This window comes from Phlebotomus argentipes, unplaced genomic scaffold (assembly GCF_947086385.1).
Source record: "Phlebotomus argentipes unplaced genomic scaffold, Phlebotomus argentipes genome assembly scaffold_18, whole genome shotgun sequence".
NCBI classification, from domain to species: Eukaryota; Metazoa; Arthropoda; class Insecta; order Diptera; family Psychodidae; genus Phlebotomus; species Phlebotomus argentipes.
The window spans coordinates 17325515-17344002 of NW_026776177.1; the positions used below are offsets into that span (position 1 = coordinate 17325515).

Below are 18488 nucleotides of genomic sequence, written 5' to 3' on the forward strand. Positions count from 1 at the left end.
CTATTTTTCTCCACGACAAAAGACGTCGTCTTTTCATATGTAAATCCTATACCTCCTTGGGCTCCCCTTTGGCCTCACTTTATTGGATTATTATTGTCAAAAATCTATTCTCCAACCAGCGCGGCGACAATTTATTTCACTCCTTTGTGAGGAGAATTTGTCTGTTGTGCCCACAATGGTAATGTCCAGCGACTTTTGTGTAATTTCCATAAAATTCATCTTTAAAATCCAGGGTCCGAATCGAATCTTCATCCTCTCGACGTCGCATTGTTGGACAGGCACTCCAGTGGAGAAATAATAAATGAAAGCGCCACTTGTTGGAATAAATTATTGTAATAATTTCTCTATGGAATTTTATGGCCAGGAACACCCGTGAAAGAATTTTCTGATGGGCTCTTTCGGTGCCCTTTTGTCGATCACTTGGAATGCCGAGAGATTGCCTGATAACTTGATCGCCGGGAAATCATTTCCAGGATAATTTGCTACTGAGGATTAGATTTTGGGCGAAAAAGGAGCACATTTCGAGGGCGAGAGAGAGAGTGGAACACATGCTGCGATGCACAATCATTAGCGCAAGACATTTTCAACATATTTGAACAAGGAATTCAGACACTCATCCTCAGGACTGCAGCATCGCCATGAGTGATTAATTGTCGCTGTGCATCCCTTGACGGAGGCAGAAGAGGGTTGATGCACTGCGAATTGCAGCAGTAGCCCTCAAAATTAATGAAGCCCAGGAAGTTTTCTGGGCGCAACCATTAGGGATTTCTCCGAAAGATGAAATTGTTTCTGGCTTCTTGTCATTAAGGATGAATATTTCATATTGGCTGGCCGGAGAGCAAACAAATTCTCATGCAAATTGCCATGATACATACCATAAACATCCACGATGGTGGGGAATTTCATTCTGGGGGACTGTTTTAATTTGGTGGGGCAGATGCGGAGGCATTGAGAAAAACGTCAAAATAAAAGATGAGCGGGAAAAAGAGAAGCTGGAAGGTAAAAAAAGATAAATAAACTGAGAATGCGCGGTTTTAAGAGCCAAAAATAAAAATTATATTATTTTCGTTGCCTCCAGGTTGGTTAGTTCAATTCAGGAGCACAGCAGGAGTTCTCAACAATCTTCACTCATAGACCAGCAGTTAATATGAAATAATATACAGACGTGGTATAAATGAATGTGAGATGACCCAAAGGCGGTGAGCGCCCTGGAAAACGACCTGAGAAGCGGAGGATGAGACAAAAAGAAACCATCAAAATTTACGTATTATAAAAATTTCTCCTCTGCCTCAGTGATAATCACCAATACCTGCGCGCCGCGCGCAGGAGATCATCTTAAGGGCGCGCACATGCTCTCCCGGGTGAAAAAAATGTGAACTAAATCAAACATAAATTTAATAAAATAATGGCGAAACAAATTAAAGCTGTCCGTCTGGTAAGTTATTCGGTTCCACCGTGAGTAGTGGGAGAGCCATCCTCGGCGTCGAGGGAAAAATTATATATTGCCATTGATGATGGGAAAGCGAATAGATTTATTTCTTGTGGTTGCTGCTCCTCTCTTTCAAGCCTTAAGAAGCCGCCTCACCACTCTTCACATTTTTTTTTCCTCCTCTTCCTCCACCTCCGAAACCTTTTCATCTAATTTTCAGATGTAGGCTTCACAGCAGTTGGATAATATTAGTTTGTTCTATTCTGTAATGTCATAAATGTCGAAAATTTATACCTTCCTCAAAAAGGTGGCTCGCACAATGGGCGCATATTCTCTCCTCTCGTGAAATAATGCGGTGGTAACCCATTTTTTCCTCTGACGGACTTCTTCATCCGATGAAATATACGCGGCTGATGGTTCTCTTTCAAGGGTCCCCGCATGGTCGGCAGACCATTTAATAGGCCCCGACTCTTCACTCCTTAACTACCGCGTTATAAGTTGGACAACAATAAGACTCGGGGCTTCCGTTTATATGGCACACAATTGGTGAGTGCGGAGCAAATTTCCACCGGGAGAGTCGCTGGTAATTTCTGCCCGAAAGTATCCATCAATTGCCGACGCATCTTGGAAAACACCCTCTTCACACAGCGTCCGAAGGCAAAGCCTCCAAGTCGACACCTTGACATGTGTAATCTGAGGATTACTGCAGATTAATTCACCCTAGGATCTCAATAAACTCCCATGCAGCGTGGCTCTCCTATTGCCTATGCGGCCAGAGAAGACATTCCAAGTGGCATAAGAAGGCAAGATGAAAACATTTGTAAGACAATGATGTTAAAAAATTGTCACATGTCGCAGAGTTAATTTTAACGAATTAACACCGGTTAAGCGCATCAGCTCTTCACTTTGTCATAACAGCGGGAGTCCGGTAAGCTGTGCTCATATCTGATAAATGTATCTTACTCCATCTCAAAATATTTATATTAATTTTTCCTCATTCACCGGCTTATAGATGACTTTTGGGCTTCTTCGTGAGCCGCGATGGCCGGCACTTGATAGGGCGGTGCAACAAGAAAGCGCGACACGTGATTTTCTGTGTTTAAGGAGTTTCTGTGGTTTGGCGCCAATTTCTGCCTATTCCTCGGACTGTCAGCCTTAACAGAGTGTCAAAACAGGAATCGATAAAAGTAAATTTATACTTCATTTTGGGTGAAGCTGCGTCTGGACTCTATAAATTATTGGCGCTGGTGCGTCTCGCGAATTTGCCATAAACTCACCCTTTTTATTATCACTCCATGCGGTTTAGCAACCACGTCCTGTTTCCGGCATGACTCAACGCATGGGCAGAAAGGATGCGCACACTCGACTGCAGTCCAGCCCATTTGGAGATGAAAGGCAATCGACAACAATCATATTAATAATTCGTTGACATGATCTTGTACATCATTAATAACGTCAAATATTTTCAATACGAATATAAATTCAAATTTATGAATATTCGTTTTGACACAACACAATGCCGAAGGTGTCTTTCTCAGCTCCTCTGCGTCCCTCGTGATGCGTCCCAATGATGAATCCCAGAAATCACATAAAGCTGCTACGCGCGCATTTTCCCCACAACCCAGCAATGCGCTTTTAAGGGGCTTCGCAGACACTGAGAGCAATTCTCCCGTTTATCCTTTCATTTTAGACAGAGATTCTGATAGAAAGCTTAAGATTGCGCAGTGATTCTTGTCAATTTGAGTAGAGAATTTGGTTTTCTGTGTGTCTGGAGCGATTCCCAGTCAAACAAGTAATGTTAAAAATGTGTTAAGTTAGTTTAAAATAGTCCTTTGCTATTCTAAATCACGCATGTAAAGCATAAATGGCGATTTATGGCAATTGTGTTGAAACATTCACCACTTTGAGAAATTTCGCTTCTCTTACACAATGTGTAATCACTTATAGCTTCCTAACACTATTTCAGCGAGAATAACAAAGCCTGTCATTCATATGTTTGAAGTTTAACATTCCTGTGTTTGACTGGGAATCACTCTGGGATCGTCGAATCTGGTCTCAAATTTCAAAGCAAGATGCTGTGATCAATTGTCTGATTAATCGTCTTGGAGTATTCGCTGCGGTTTGCTCTCAGTGCAGCGCCTCGCGGTCGTCGGCGCAAAGCGCAGTGTCATCCCGGGCTCGTCGGCGGCCGGGCCCAAGAGAGGAGAGGACCTGGATGGAACTCGGTGGTGACATGCTGGGTGGAGTCCCCATAGCGTTTGTTATCGCCCCCCGCCGGCACTCTCTGCCCCTTCTGCCTCCTGGCGACTGCACACAAAGCCATCGCGCGCCAAAAGGCCCAAGGCGCAGACCCAAAACCCCGCGATGTTGCGCCCAAAAATGTCCATTACGGACTTTATGCGTGCGTCAAATGATGCCAGTGCCACCTCGCTTAGGGACACGAGAGCGGCCTCTCCATCTGGCGACGATTGCGCTGTTAATTCAGCGAAATTATTAATAATTGGACGCAAGATAATTGGTTTCTCTCCCCCGTAGTTGATGGCTGTAATTGGCTCTTGTGACAATTTTCACGGATATTTATTGTCTGCCGCTCAGCGCGCGCGCTGGAAAAAGGCTGCCCGTGTGAAATTTAATGTTTTACAATAAATTTTCACACAATCCAAACAATTTCAGTACCATCTCGCCAGCCCACACGCTCCAGCCAGAAGTTCGGGTCAATTTGTATGTCTTGCCATCGTGGCTGAAATCCGCAATTTCACAGTTGCGCCGCGATGGAGTGTGTGAGGAAATAACACTTTTCCAATGACTAATAGAGCCATAATTTACGTCTGCATTAACAAATCAGCGGAAAAGGATTTGCGCGAAGGCCCACAAAGACGCGCTTGACACGCTTTAAGAGCCCAACCGCGGATTCATTGTGCGCACATAAACGAACAAATTTGAGGAGTCTAAGGCAGAAAAAATCGAGTGACCTCTTCTGGATTCGCAGAACTCTGCGCGCGCGAAGCCATTTGCCCAGTAAAATCAAAAGCAATTGCATATCAAGTCTGTCCTGAGTGCCGGCCAAAGGGACCAAAACAACTCTGTGCGAAACATGGCGAGCGGAGATAAGAACAATGTATCTCTCGTCTCCCAATGAATGCCAGAATGGACGGTTCACAGGTCTCAGCAATTTCATTCATTGGTTTCAAGCAGTGCAACACGAACGCAAGAGGAACTGCCAAAGAGACGAACAAGAAATCCGCTCAAATTTACAATATCCACCAAAGGGGCGCGAGGCTGGAGGGCCGCGGCAAAGGTAAATTACTTGTTTGCGGAGAAGACATGAATTTCTTATCGCAAGCGCATTCTAATGTCTTGTTCTTGCCTTTCATTGGGCACAAGAATCTCTTCCACACGGCAAACAATTTATTTCCTGGGCGCGCGCATTTGAAAATTTCGCTGTCGCGAAGTGCAGTGCTGAAGTGTTGCGATGGAAGACAAAGAATTGGTTCCGGTGACAATGGGTGATGTTCAAAGGCTTTTGGGCATTTTCCCGCGCGCGCACTCTTCCGACTGTCTGGAGCTTGTATTGTGAAATTGTTCAAATTGACAAAGATGTTCATAAATTATCAAAAGAAGTCTCTTTACACATTAGCTTGCTTAGAAATGATGACTCAAGTTGTTACCTGACCAAACTCGTGTATTTTCTTTGCTTTTTTCCCCCGTTCAGCTCGTGGGCCCCAATGAAGACATTCATGAATGGAGGCTCGCGTGAGAAATCTCATCATTGCGTCATGGAAACTTTCATAGAAAACTCCTCATCTCGTGTTTCCTCCTTGTAAGCACTGAATTGGAAAAAGACATGTTAAGTGAACGTCAGAGTAAGCTTGAAACAGCTAAACTTTCTAGGAATCATTCACCAAATGTTTCAGTGCTTTCAGTTTGTCACCCTTGACAAAAACTCTCTGGGAAACACTCAAATTCCCTCAGATTCGCGCTTTTCAAGCTTTCCAATCTAACATTGTTTTTCCATCTTCATTTCCGCCATGAACAAGGAGGAGATAATGTGGCTAACATCTGTACATCTTCTATTCTGATGCTAATTTTGACTTTCATCAACTGCAAATCCACTGAAATCTAACTAAAATCTAAGTGATAAGCTTTATAATCTTTATTTCTGATGTTTTCAGATCATAAGCAGAACTGGCGATCAATGGAAAGAGCTGTGATTCAAACTGTCTCATCGCAATATCAAATTATGTTGCGTGGCTTTCGCCATTCGTAGCTTCTTGGGCACGAAAGAGTTTCAGTTCTTGAATGGAGTTTTTTTTCGGCCTCCTCAAGTGTGCGACAAGAAAAGGAAATGGCAATTTCACACATTCACCATAATGCCGGATTCGCTTCCTTTGATGGCGATCTTTCACTGGAGCGCCAAAGGCGGGCGCAAGGCTTTACTTTTATTGGTTGTTTACCTCCAGGCCAAATGATCCAAAATCAACAAAAATAGTTATCTCTCTATTGGCTCAGTGACGACAGGAAAAACTGGCAAATATTTGCCCACTGATCGCACCCACGAAATCCTCCGCTTCAGCGCCCTCAAGGCTCCACAATTTTCGCACTGAGGTGCAAATTCCTCGGGCCTCACACTTGCCACGGTCCCGAGGAAATGAGCACGCGATCTAGAATGATATCTGTTGGCAACTTTTTCCTCGGGTCGCTTCTTTCTCTCATCAGTCAATAATGGAACCATCACTTTGCCGAATGATCTGTTTGCTTCGACCATCAAAAATCTGCTGCGGTGCGAATTGACTGACATGTCGGCACTGTTTGAGTCATTTCTCAATAAAGAACTCAAGTGAGGCGCAGAGGAGAGAGATGAGAAAGATCTCTTCGCTGGAAAGTTGAACTTTTGTCAAGGGCCAGATCATCTTGCCGGCCAATGGAATTTCCAGGGTATTAATTCAATTACTGGTAAACAAATTTTCGAGCATGCTTGTAAATTAATGGATTAATTTTTAAGGGGTGTAAATCACGTGAAAAAACCAATGTTTAAAATCTAAGGCACGAGAGATAAAATACGGAAAATCATCAATCGTTAAAAATGATTGATGGATCAATAGTCATCTACCGAACAAACATTGATTTCCCTTCAAGCGACCATTAGTCATATTCTTTCCCATTCTCCACCTCTGTCTCACGGTCCGTCTGTCCTGTTCTGCCTTGCGGGTGGAGATCGAGAGTGGCGCGCAAAAAAGCGGGCCCCAGATCGAGAAAACCAAACAGAAATGGTCGGCGGGGCGAAGACACACCAAATGCAAAGGAGGGAAAGCCTTATCGGTAAGAAAACAAATGACCGACAGGCCTGATGGACATGGCGGATAAAAATTTCCAACATGACACTATCGCATAAATATGATCATTTCACGATCACAACAATGTTGATTGATTTTTCAGACGCTGAAAATCGATCGCAATGCAGCGCTGTTGCGGATTGCCAGCATCACCGTAAGCGGAAACGAAGACAGATATTGCCATAAATATTATGCACGAATTCATTTGGCAAGAAAAAAGAGTCAGAAATGCTCAATTCTTAAACATCCTTTCACATTTAAATTGAGTTATAAATTCAATAAATGATCTTATGCAACGGTCTCAGTCGCATTTCAGCAATTCTAGCTTGCAAGATTGGTGTCAGAAATGGGATCGGAAGGAGAATCTTGTGAAATTTCAGCAAAATATCGAAAATCGACGGTGGAATTTATTTTAAAAATATCAAATTGCCAGTTTTCTGCATTATTTCTGCAATTTTGCCCGTCCAAGAAGCACTTTGTTGCAGATCATTTTCGCTCCTTCTGTCCATCCATGCCAGATTCCATTACTTCGCCGACCCCCAGCAAAGTCCAATAATTTCTCCGTAATCTCGCACCTTTATTATTTATTTTGTCACTGCCGCAATGAACCACATCCACAGTGACTCCGCGGAGGCCCCACTTGGCCTGGGCCCGTGGAAATGTGCACCAAAGTGATTCTATAGCGCTTTTAAATTGAAAATTGCACGCTACTCGCACGCTTTGTCGTCTCTGATGTTGTTTAATGTCACGTATTTATTATCACAATTAGATGATGTTGGCGCTGCGCGAGAGCGACACCATTCTCGGGGGATTTGTAGATAAATTTATATATTTCGTGGCCGCGTGTTGAACTCGAATTACGGAGAATCCGCATGAGGCGCAGACTTATTGTGCGCCTATCGTTATCACACACATTTGCACGTCGCATTTTTCAGGCTCTCGCGACGGGAGGGGGTGTGTGTATGGTATTGATTTGGATGCAACTTACTGATGTTATTTATTATTACAACTGTGGCATGAATGGCCAATGCGCGTATGCAGAAGAGTTATTACTAATTGATTAAGTGGAAATACTATAAGAAGCTGTCTCGCGTATTGTATTGAATGATATTTTATTGCTGCAAAATTGATGGGAAGCGAATATATCGCGGCAATGCAGAGGTCATCAAGTGCGGGGGAATCGCATTTGCACGTCGTGCGCGGGATAATTTTCAGCCACAATTATGAGACATTTGCGAAAGCATTAGACTCTGAGTTATGCTCTCATGCGACACTGATTGCCGTGACATGGCCTTTGTGCGAGAGAAAACGCAGCAAATTTCTCTCGCACTTGCAAAATTTCTGGGTTCGTCGCATGCGCGTTGAAGTCTTTCCTTTCCCTGGAGCAGTCTCTCCTGGGCCCATGGCCCGATTCCGTTGCGTGAATTTCGCCCCATCGACAAATAATTCAGTCAATTAGCTGACAATTAATTCTCGGCTGGAATGCCTTGCATCCGCCAATTCGCGAGACCCCCGCCACGGTGCTCATTGAGCTTCTCGTCAGTTGGTGGGTCTCGCGATATCCCGCCGGGGTACCTACGCGGGCCTCTAACTAAGTTAACCCCTCGGCGAGAATCAATTCGGCTCGCAGATCAATCACTGGCGTGCTAATGATCGATATAGTCGCCTTTCGTTTTGAAATCAATGCCTCATTTTGATATACGGCCCATCGTCCAATTGATTTATCGCGTCCAGTTATTTATGATCACTCCCTGGAGACCACAGTGATGGACAAGGGACGATCACGCCAGTATTGACCAAGTCCCCGATCGTCACTCTATTGCTGCGCTATAGATTTATGCGGCGCTGAGATTTCTCTATGACTCACTATGGCCTGAAGACTCGTTGCCTCTTGCTTCATCCTAGCTTTGTCTTTCGAAATCCTGTTTCACATAGTGCGAAACTTCGTTTTAGCTTAAGATGCTCAAAATCAACAATTAGAAGGAAACTCTCTTTCTGAATGTAAACTTAGGATTGTCAAACTTACGGTCTGAATCAAATATTAAAATATTGATTTTCTCTTTTAATGGAAGAATAAAAATTGAATAAAAATAAAGAAAAAATCATTTTCCAAGTAAAATTGCAAAATAACCAAAAATTTAATATTTTCGGCATTTTTAATAAAACAAATTATATTTAAATATTTTATAGTGGAAAAAATATTAAATTTTGCTTTTAGGAAATAGAATCGGACCTTGTGCATGCCTTTAAAGTTTAAACTGCTGCCCTCTGGCGGCAGTATATGGAGAAAATAATGAAATATAAAGGAAATTATCAAAAAAATCATACTATAAGCTGAAATTTGAATATTTCTGAGCACAATCAAAAAACGATTGAAATTTTTATGCAGTAATTAAAATTTTAAATAAAAATCACGAAGTATAAAGAAAACATGATTTAATAATCATAAAGTTAATGGTCCAAAACCGGAAAAAAAATTCCCTTTCAGTCGTAATACAATTAAACCTTAAAATGCAATGATTGTTCTAAAATCAAGTTTACGCTTTTCTTAATCATCCTTTAAGATCCTGATCGCAACTTTGCCAAAGGATAATCATGGATGCGAATAATTTCACCCACACGAGGCGCAAAATCTGTTCCTCTTCCGCTGACCAAATGCAGATATTGTGAGCAAATCTCTTATTTGGTACTCAAATTCATCGCAAAGCCTCAGCGAGAAGACAGAGTATCTGACTAATTGAAAGCTCTCGATGTGTGGGTGGAGGAAGTGCTCTTGCTCATTCTCCCATCATCGTAGTTTACTCATTATGGTTGTTACAAAAGTAATGACGATAGATCAACATCTGTTCCGCTTTTTTTCCTGCCCCAGCCAATGTGCAGGCTTATTGGATTGGCTCATGTCTCACCGTCTCCGAAGGTTCGGCTCTCGATCATTAAAAGAAATTCCAGACAAGATTTCCTTCAGCAACACAAATTCATGTTTAATCGTCGATGCCATGAGGCGAACACGCGACTCACATCCGAGGAGGATTTATTTGATTGTGTGTGCCTGAGTGTGTAGTAAGAAAAAAGGCACTTGAGGTTGTAAGACAAGGAATTTGGTGGGTAACATTTAGGGAATTCTATTGGGGCGGCGGAATGCGAAAAATGCCTATTTGAAGATGCTCTCTTCCTCTCCCTGGGATGGATTGATTGGCGGGTCTTTTGCTCCATCAGCACAATCAACATCATCGGCATTGTTGTCGTGAGCCCACCGCGGTTTATCGATGATTTTTGGTGAGCACTCGATAATCCTCCGCTTCTTCAATATCTTGCGCCCCAGACGCACAATCGATGATGAGGAATATAATAATACAATTAAATATCTCAAACCATAAAAGATACCAATCGCTTGTTTCGGTATTTTGTTTCATATTCAAGTCCTCTTTCATCCACCACCGTCTCACATTCCTCCTTGGCCGCTCTCTTCGCGCTCTTGACGGCTGTGTTGTTGGGCAGCGTTATAATTTTTGTAAATCGTTCTATTGTTGTCCATCAACATCACGCGCTATTGAGTGTAAAAGTGCGCGATGATATGGTTTGAAAAGCGTGTCCAGGTATCGAGCTGTGATTGATAGAGGGAATAATGAAGTGTGTAAAAGTGGCTCATTGAATTCTCCCTCCCTCCGCCACCCATCGCCGCGACTGCTGAGCCTTCGCCGAAAAAGAGCCACGGAGAGACTGCAGAAATTGACTTGCAACGGGAAATGCGGAAAGGAAAGGCACCGGCCATTGTCTGCCGCCCATCGGCGGACCTTTCCCTCGGCGATTTCCAACTCTGCGCGACGAATATAGAGAGAAATCAAAATTGCACGTTGATCATTTAATTCGATACAAATTACTTATGCATCCATTGTTCTGACCATCAAATTCACCCAACTCTCTGCCTCCATCTATCTCTCATTCTTCTCGCGGCGCAATATTTAATGGCATTCACGAGGTCCGGCAGAGCTGTGAAGCATACACAAAAGTTCTCACGGACTCTCCATATCATCTCCCATTCCTTACCCTCCTTTTTTGCATTCGGCCACGACACACATCTATTGACAAGTAAATTGATTTGATTTGTGAACCCCACTCTTGCCCAATTCCGCCGACAATTTGGCACATAAGAGACCCGCAATTAGTGACAGATACTTTTACCTTCAGCTCCATTTTAGTGATACTTCTGGGAATTCCATCTTTCCCACCCTTTCTGGCCAATTTGTGCGTCGCTGGCTGTGTTGGCAGAAAGTAATTCAGTTCCTCACGAGAACGACTGATTGCACTTTTAGCAAGACAATTCGCAAAATTGAATCTTTAAAGCCTGTCCAAAATCCATAAAACTATCTCTTGGCAATCACAACGCAATTGTGAATAGGAGATTTCGCAATTCAACACCACTTTGGCCAAGGGGGAGATAATACAATCAGCAGTAGTGTACAGCTCAGCGAAAGTCTTGGGAAGTGGATGTGTTCAAAAACTTGCATCATTCCTTTTCTGAGTCTTTCTTTTGCTGACAAATTATTTCGATTTTTTGGATTCCTTTTGATTCTTACGCAGAAATAATCATATAACTTTTCTAGGTTATGTAACAAATTAAGGAGAGATTTAGTGTATAATTTGCATTGAAGCACATCAATTTTTGTGCTCAAGTTCAATCATTGAAGATTTGACGCCAAGAAACACTGTAAATCGTATTAAAAGTGAACATAACCTCAAAAATAGTTATTTACACTTGAAAAATGTTTATTAAGACCAATTTTTATACTATTTTTGGCAAATCTTAAGACAAGATTTCGTGATCTGGAAACCTTTCAAACAGAGTCTCTGAAGATTCTTTAGTTATATTTTGAGGTTATGATCAGAAAAGATACCCAGAAAAGCGGTTTCAAGTCGGTTTTTAAAGAAATATCGGATGAAGATTCATGGAGAGTCTAAAAATTCAAGTGCTGCGACGCGATGCACAGATTTTAAGCATCTTCCCCTTGACTTTGGCTAAAATCGAATCGCTCAACAGTCTTTCACTTGCAATATCCGCGACAAGCGCAGACAAGCGCGCCATGCCATCAATTGTGGGTCCCATTGAGATGCTCCGTGAAAATGATCCCAAATGGATGGGGAAATGGTGTTGCGCGATTGTGTCTTACAACCAAGAAGAATTTGCAAGATTATCACGAAGTGTCTGAGTGTGTGGGTGTGGAGGAGTGTAAAGAGCACCGAGGCCCCTGCGCCCCTCCGGACAAAATTCCGCACTTGGCAGACACACCAAAGTTGCGACCAGTGAAACAAATTTGTGCGCGATGCTGTTAAAGAACATGTTTCAAGTGGGAAGAAACAGCCATCTCGACGGTTGTTTGACTCCATCAGAGAATTGCTCAACACACTAAACTATCGTGTAACACGTTAAAGGGATAATGTCATTTTTATTGATTTCCTGCCACGAGAGTGTGAAATGACCAATTTCTGTCCACCGCAGCATCGCGGCGATGGGTGAGAAAAGCCCGCAATGCGCATTAATAGTTGAAATTTGAGTTTTATTGCCATGGCGCGCGTGTACTCTTGCCTGGGCCCATGAATTCTTTTATTGAGGCTCTCTTTTTCGGTGCTCGCGCCGGACAGCATCCTCGACAATGGGACTGCGCTGGATGTCGTGACGCGCTTGAGGTTGCCCGGCCAGGAGGAGAGACACACACGCGGCCCCGAGAGCCCGCGAGAGGCCCAGGGAGAGTGATTCAAAGTGGAATATCCACACGAGTTGTGTTATAAATAAATTTATTGCATTATCTGTTTATATTCATATGTTGAGGCGCAATGGGAATAGATTCAGATGATGAGTTCCATAAAGCCACGGCGAGAACGCAAATATGCGAGGGCGTTTTAGATGGACCCGCTGTGAAGAGCCGCAAGGCAAAATCTCGACCCGTGAGTTCAAATTCAGGCATCTCCTCTCGCCCAAAAGAAGAAAAAAGCCCCTCCGCCTCGACCGGTCCGCGGATGAATGAAGATGCCGGGCTCTCTTCGCCGGATCACCACCTCCAGATGGATCTCCAGCACTTCTCTCACACTGAGCTCGACATAGTGTAACAACTTGCCATTATTTGCATACAACACCTAATAAGAGCCACTAATAATTCCAATTTGTTTGCTCAACAATGGTGTTAATCGACGTTTTTGTACCTCACCAATCTTGCCTCGTGCGTGGGGTGCTTTTGAGCCTCGGGAATTCACATTTCGAGGGTCTGCAGAGCCGCCAAGAGCAATCCAGACTGCCAATTTGAGCCCTGAAATTAATAAATCAAGGGGAGTTTCACCCATTTTCTCATGCTTCCAGTTTTATTGCCAATCCTATTAAAAATGTCCTGTTCTGTATGAAATCTGTGGAGTTGCAAGGAAATAAAACCACTTCTTGCGCATGCTGTCATATAATTTCCCACAGACTTCTTGCTCACTCCGAATGGTTGCTGCGAGAATCCCAGCATCGTGAGCATGACAAGCTGTGGCTGAGAATTTCTCTGCGATCTCTCGCTCCTCCCTGATCTTCCCAGGGACATTTGGAGGCTGGCGCGGCGCAAAAAAAGGCCGAGGCGAGGAATGAAAGGTGGAATTCAATCGATTTACCAGAATAACAATTAGATGGATGATGTCGTCTGGGAAGATATATGGGAGTGTGGTGAGGGGGTTGAGAAAAGGAGAAGAAATATAACTAATCACCGAGAATCACAAGAAGAGCATCAGCACGTGATAAATATCTGACAACGGGTGACGAGAACAACTTGTTGGATAAACAGATCCAAAACTCCATTCCATCACCAACACTCTTGGCGATGCTCTTCGGGCCACAAACACAGACACACGCGCCGCAACACCTGAGGAGAACGGAAAATTTCAACTTGACTATTCAATTTGCTTCATGTTCAGGCAAATGACACGGGGAAATTTATTGGTCACTCGCCGAGTGGATATAATTGCAGTGAAATTGTTCGAATCTGGCGGTGGTGATAAGATCGCAATTCGAGGATGTGGAGTTCCGAATTCCTGCTCTGGCCGCCTCGGTGGGCACATCTGAAGAATGCAGCGCGGGAGAGATTCCCTGATCATCATCATTAGCTGGGGCCCGAGATGCTCTCGGGCGCGGCGGGAGGAGAGCGGGTCCAATGATCATTGGTGCTGGCCGAAATCGTGTTCTCGCTCGGCGCTGTGTGTGTGGGATGAAGGAAACGAGTCTCGCGATCCTCAGGTAAGGCACACACACGCCTCAACTTCTTGCTGCCCCAGCAACTTCTCCGGCCACATATGTATATAGGAGGCACTTGTACGTGTAGAGGGCAGCAGGTCCGCGACTAGCTGTCGACTCACTCGCTGTTTAGTTATACGGTGGACTTGGCTAACATTGCGTCTCTACCAGTTTCACGCGCGTTCTCCGGATCAAGTGTGAGTCAGAGGGCTTTTCCGCGGCCATGTGAAAATTGCCACGAGTCGCGATAACGAGGCTCGCAGGCGCATAGATAACGAGTGCGTGCCGCCTTGCCTGTGTTGGTGTCACATGAGGATAACGTGTGGGTGAGAGCGACATGCCACCCAAGGACTCGAGTCCTTGCGCGTGAGAGCGAGACAGTGAATTGGGTTCAAGTGATACGGACAATATGGAACAAGCCGCCCTGCCAGCGGAAGCGTGCCAGGGCGCCAGCAAGCGTCAGACACAGCCCTCCTCCCCATCGGGGGACTTCGCCGCCGCGGTGGTGCTGAGCCTGCAGGGCGCGATGGTGACCAGCCTGCAGCAGGCCGCCCTCCTGCCGGCCCACTCGGCGGCCGCGGCCGCCCTGAACCTCCAGGCGCTGGAGTCCTACCTGGCGCTGCAGCGCATCACGGGCAAGTCGGACGTGCTGCGCCTCTCGGCCCCGTCCACTCCTCCCCAGAAGGGCGGCAAGGAGCCGCAGAGCCCGTCTCTGGATCCAGTGATATTCACCAGCCAGCCAGCCGAGGCTGAGCTGCCAGATGTGGGCGAGTTGCTGGACAACGACGACAATCTCTCATTCGAGTCCGCCCTGGACTCGCCGACTGACACCCTCTCGATCGACAGCGGTTATCCCAGCCTGCTCCTGAACGCCGCCTACCAGCAGATCGGAGCCGCCGCCCAGGTGCCCGAGAAACCACCACCGATCCCTCTGCCCACAACCCCAACGCCCAAGGCCAAGCCAGCCCAGACAGCGCCGAGCTCCGGCGCGCGGCCCAAGAAGCAGTTCATCTGCAAGTTCTGCAACCGCCAGTTCACCAAGTCCTACAATCTGCTGATCCACGAGAGGACGCACACGGACGAGAGGCCCTACTCCTGCGACATCTGCGGTAAGGCCTTCCGGCGGCAGGATCACCTCCGCGACCACAGGTGAGGCGAATCACGCCAGCGATCATTTCCCGTCGGCAAATCACACATTCCGCGGACGCGTCGAAATGAGTGTTGAGCATATAAAATCACACCTGTTCGCCAGATAACTATCGTCGCAGCTCTTGTGTGTTCCATGGTCACTTTGCATCTCTTCTGTGCCAAAGAAATAAATTTGTCCCGAAAATGTACGACTTTTTGTGACCAGCAAAACACGATCAGAATTAATCTCTAAAAGCACTTTGAGAGTCCTAAAATGTCACTCAAGTTACCTATAAATTACCGAGATAAAGTGACCCCCACACGAATTTTTCGGGTTTTCTGCCCGAGACGAAAGAGAGCAAGAAGAGGAGAGATAAAAAAAACCACACGCTTCGACATGAGATGAAAATCCATTGAGGAGACGTGATCAAAATTGGTTAGGCTCTTATCGTGAGGTGTGGTGTTCATATTTCTCCCATCTAAATTAAATTATGAGCAAAATTTGTTGATCACACGTCACTTAATAATATCTATTGGGAAAAATATTGTTTTACAGATAAGGGAAAATATATGTGGAATTTCAATACAGGAACTGTTGAATTATAGAATAGCATGTTTGAGGTGTAAAATAATACCTTTGAAATGCTGATGCGTTGAATATTGTCTCCATTTCTGAACGGTGTGAAGGAGATCGATTTTAGCGATCATACGCTTTAATGTGTTTGAATGCTTTTTGAGTCAAAGGAAGACAAAGGATTAGCGGAAGATTAATTAATTAAATCGGCCCATTTCGCTGTATTGAGAAAGTCTCTTCCAAGATGAGGAATTTGAGCTGCAGAACAACTCAATTTCATGCTTATCCACAATGTAACGCTTCTCTCTTCTTTGTCTCCTCGCCTTCGCCCTGCGTGAACGGCCATCAGGTACATCCACTCGAAGGAGAAGCCCTTCAAGTGCACAGAGTGCGGCAAGGGCTTCTGCCAGTCACGCACGCTGGCCGTGCACAAGATCCTGCACATGGAGGAGTCGCCGCACAAGTGCCCGGTGTGCAACCGAAGCTTTAACCAGCGCTCCAATCTCAAGACCCACCTGCTCACGCACACCGACATCAAGCCGTACCACTGCTCGGCCTGCGGGAAGGTGTTCAGGCGGAACTGCGACCTGCGCCGCCACAGCCTCACGCACAATCTGTCCGGCATCGCGAGCCTGGCGGAGGGCAGCAGCCGGAGCCTGCCAAGACTGTCCGGGGGCGCCTCGACGCCCAGCGGGAACCTGGAACTGGTGGTTGAGTGAGACTCACGCGCTCACGGACTTGTGATTCACTTCTAAGGTTAGAGAAAGAGAGAGACGAAAGGGAGGCGTAATTAAGTTGACAAGACGAATCTCTGAGTGATGCAAGAGAGATGTTCAATATATCAAAGTGGCGTGACGGCATTTGTACAGTTGAAATATCTCCGGCCATTTCTTTTCATCAGTTTTGCATTATATAAAAATTTTTCTATATTCCCCTTATATTTTTGTATACTATATGGATGATTGTGTTGTGCGCGCGCGAAGAAGGCGCCCAGATGTGTACATCGCGGATGAAAGAGAACAAGACGAAAACACTTTAGCTAATTAAAAATACATACAAAATAAATAAATAAATGTGCTTAAAATAAATTAGATCTCCGTGTTGGGAAAAGAAACAACATTGAAGGTGTCCGTCAGTCATTTTGGGTGGATAATTTATCATTTGTGTGAAATGTGGAATATGCTCTCTATTTTTCGCTCTTTAATCAATGATTAATGCTGCCATCAATCAAACACTAAATAATCATCCCGCCAACATCCCGCCAACGTCCATACATGACAGATTACACTACCGAATATGATTCCCTTCCACACTCGCACTGCAATTAACAGCCAACATTTATAATTACCAATCGTGAGACATGGAGAACACATGAGAAAATTAAAACATTCCATTCCGTCTATTTGACTTTCATCATAATCACGCGCACCCAAAATTAAAAGCACATTAATGCGGGAAATTTAATTTCTCAATTGCAGAAGCCATAATCAATTATCCTGCCCCCCCTTCCGCCCTGCCCACCCCCTCGCCGCAGACGGCAAAATTGCGGGTCGTTTGGAAGCTCTCTCGTTGCGGTTTATGATCCATAATTTTCTCAAGTGGTCTTTTTTCACTTCTCATGCCCACCTTCTGGCTGCCCTCCTTCGGCCGCTAAGCAGCCGACGTGCCTCGGAAAATTAGCGTCAGCGCGAACAAGGATTGCGCGGTTTCATGACCACCACCGCCGTCTTCAATGGCTAATTACACTCCTATTTAGTCGGCAATTGCAGCAGCACCGCTAAAGGAGCGATCAATCAGTTCACCCAGTCTCAAGTCCAGCCAATAGTGTGTCCGATGTATCCTCAAATTAGCGCACAATTGCTCTCCAATGCGAAGACCGCAGAAAGCGGAAAGGGTGAGTAAAGTGGAAGTGCAACAATGTGCGTAACTTTGAAAGCACTGAATATGCAATTGAACAGCGTTTTTCCGCAGCCAAACTTAATAGTGTAATTCGTACCTCATCAGTATTATCAAGTAATTTCATTTACTCTTTTGTGACCACGAAAAAATATAAAAATATATAATTTATAAAAAGTGGAATATCTTGTCCTTCTTGATTTTTTAAAAAATAAATTTTGTTGTTTGAAAACAGACTAACATCTTTAATTGTGCAATTTTAGAAATTTTCAATCGATGTTTCACGGAAAACTGCTTTAAATTGATGAAAGTAACATTTAGAGACTAAAAAGAAACCTGTTTACAAATTAAAGAAACTTATTAACATAAAATAAAGGATTTTGATTTAATATTTGACGAGAAAACTCTCCAATTAAATGATCATTTTCGAGGTTATATTTGACTTTAGTACAATTTGCAGTGTTTTATTACTTAGAAAATTAGAATTGCGATCTTTACTGCATGCAAATGTTTGTTTAATTGGAAGTATTAAATGTTTTTGGTGATTATTCACTCACTAAATCTTGCTTTATTTATTTGCATAACCTAGAAAATTATTATTAAGAACATTTTGGTAAAAACAACATAAATTAAGTTCTATCTTGTAACGTTATTTCCTTTCATCAAAGTGTTCAGTTTAAATAGATATTTTAACACATTTCAATCAAAACTATCCTTAAAAATCCTGTTTAAAGCCTTGAGGAAAAATTGGTTACATAAATTTGAAATTATCTAACAAGGACTCGAAAACAGCAAGAACTCGCTTGAAAGCGACAGGGATTTAAATGCATTTCCAGACAACCTCTTGCGGGAGGTCCTCAAAATCAACAATGA

The 18488-nt window shown here is 44.2% G+C and overlaps 1 protein-coding gene across 1 annotated transcript in view; it reads left to right on the forward strand.

Moving 5' to 3' along the window:
- LOC132259267 (uncharacterized) overlaps positions 1-16738 on the forward strand; it is a 63949-nt gene extending 47211 nt beyond the window's left edge. The window contains exons 15-19 of the mRNA XM_059756829.1: positions 4103-4209; positions 13572-13835; positions 13891-14020; positions 14414-15166; positions 16069-16738. Coding sequence (XP_059612812.1) covers positions 4103-4209; positions 13572-13835; positions 13891-14020; positions 14414-15166; positions 16069-16438 — 1624 coding nt within the window. The 3' untranslated portion in view covers positions 16439-16738. The remainder of the gene's footprint in view (positions 1-4102; positions 4210-13571; positions 13836-13890; positions 14021-14413; positions 15167-16068) is intronic.
- The last annotated feature ends 1750 nt before the right edge of the window (positions 16739-18488 follow it).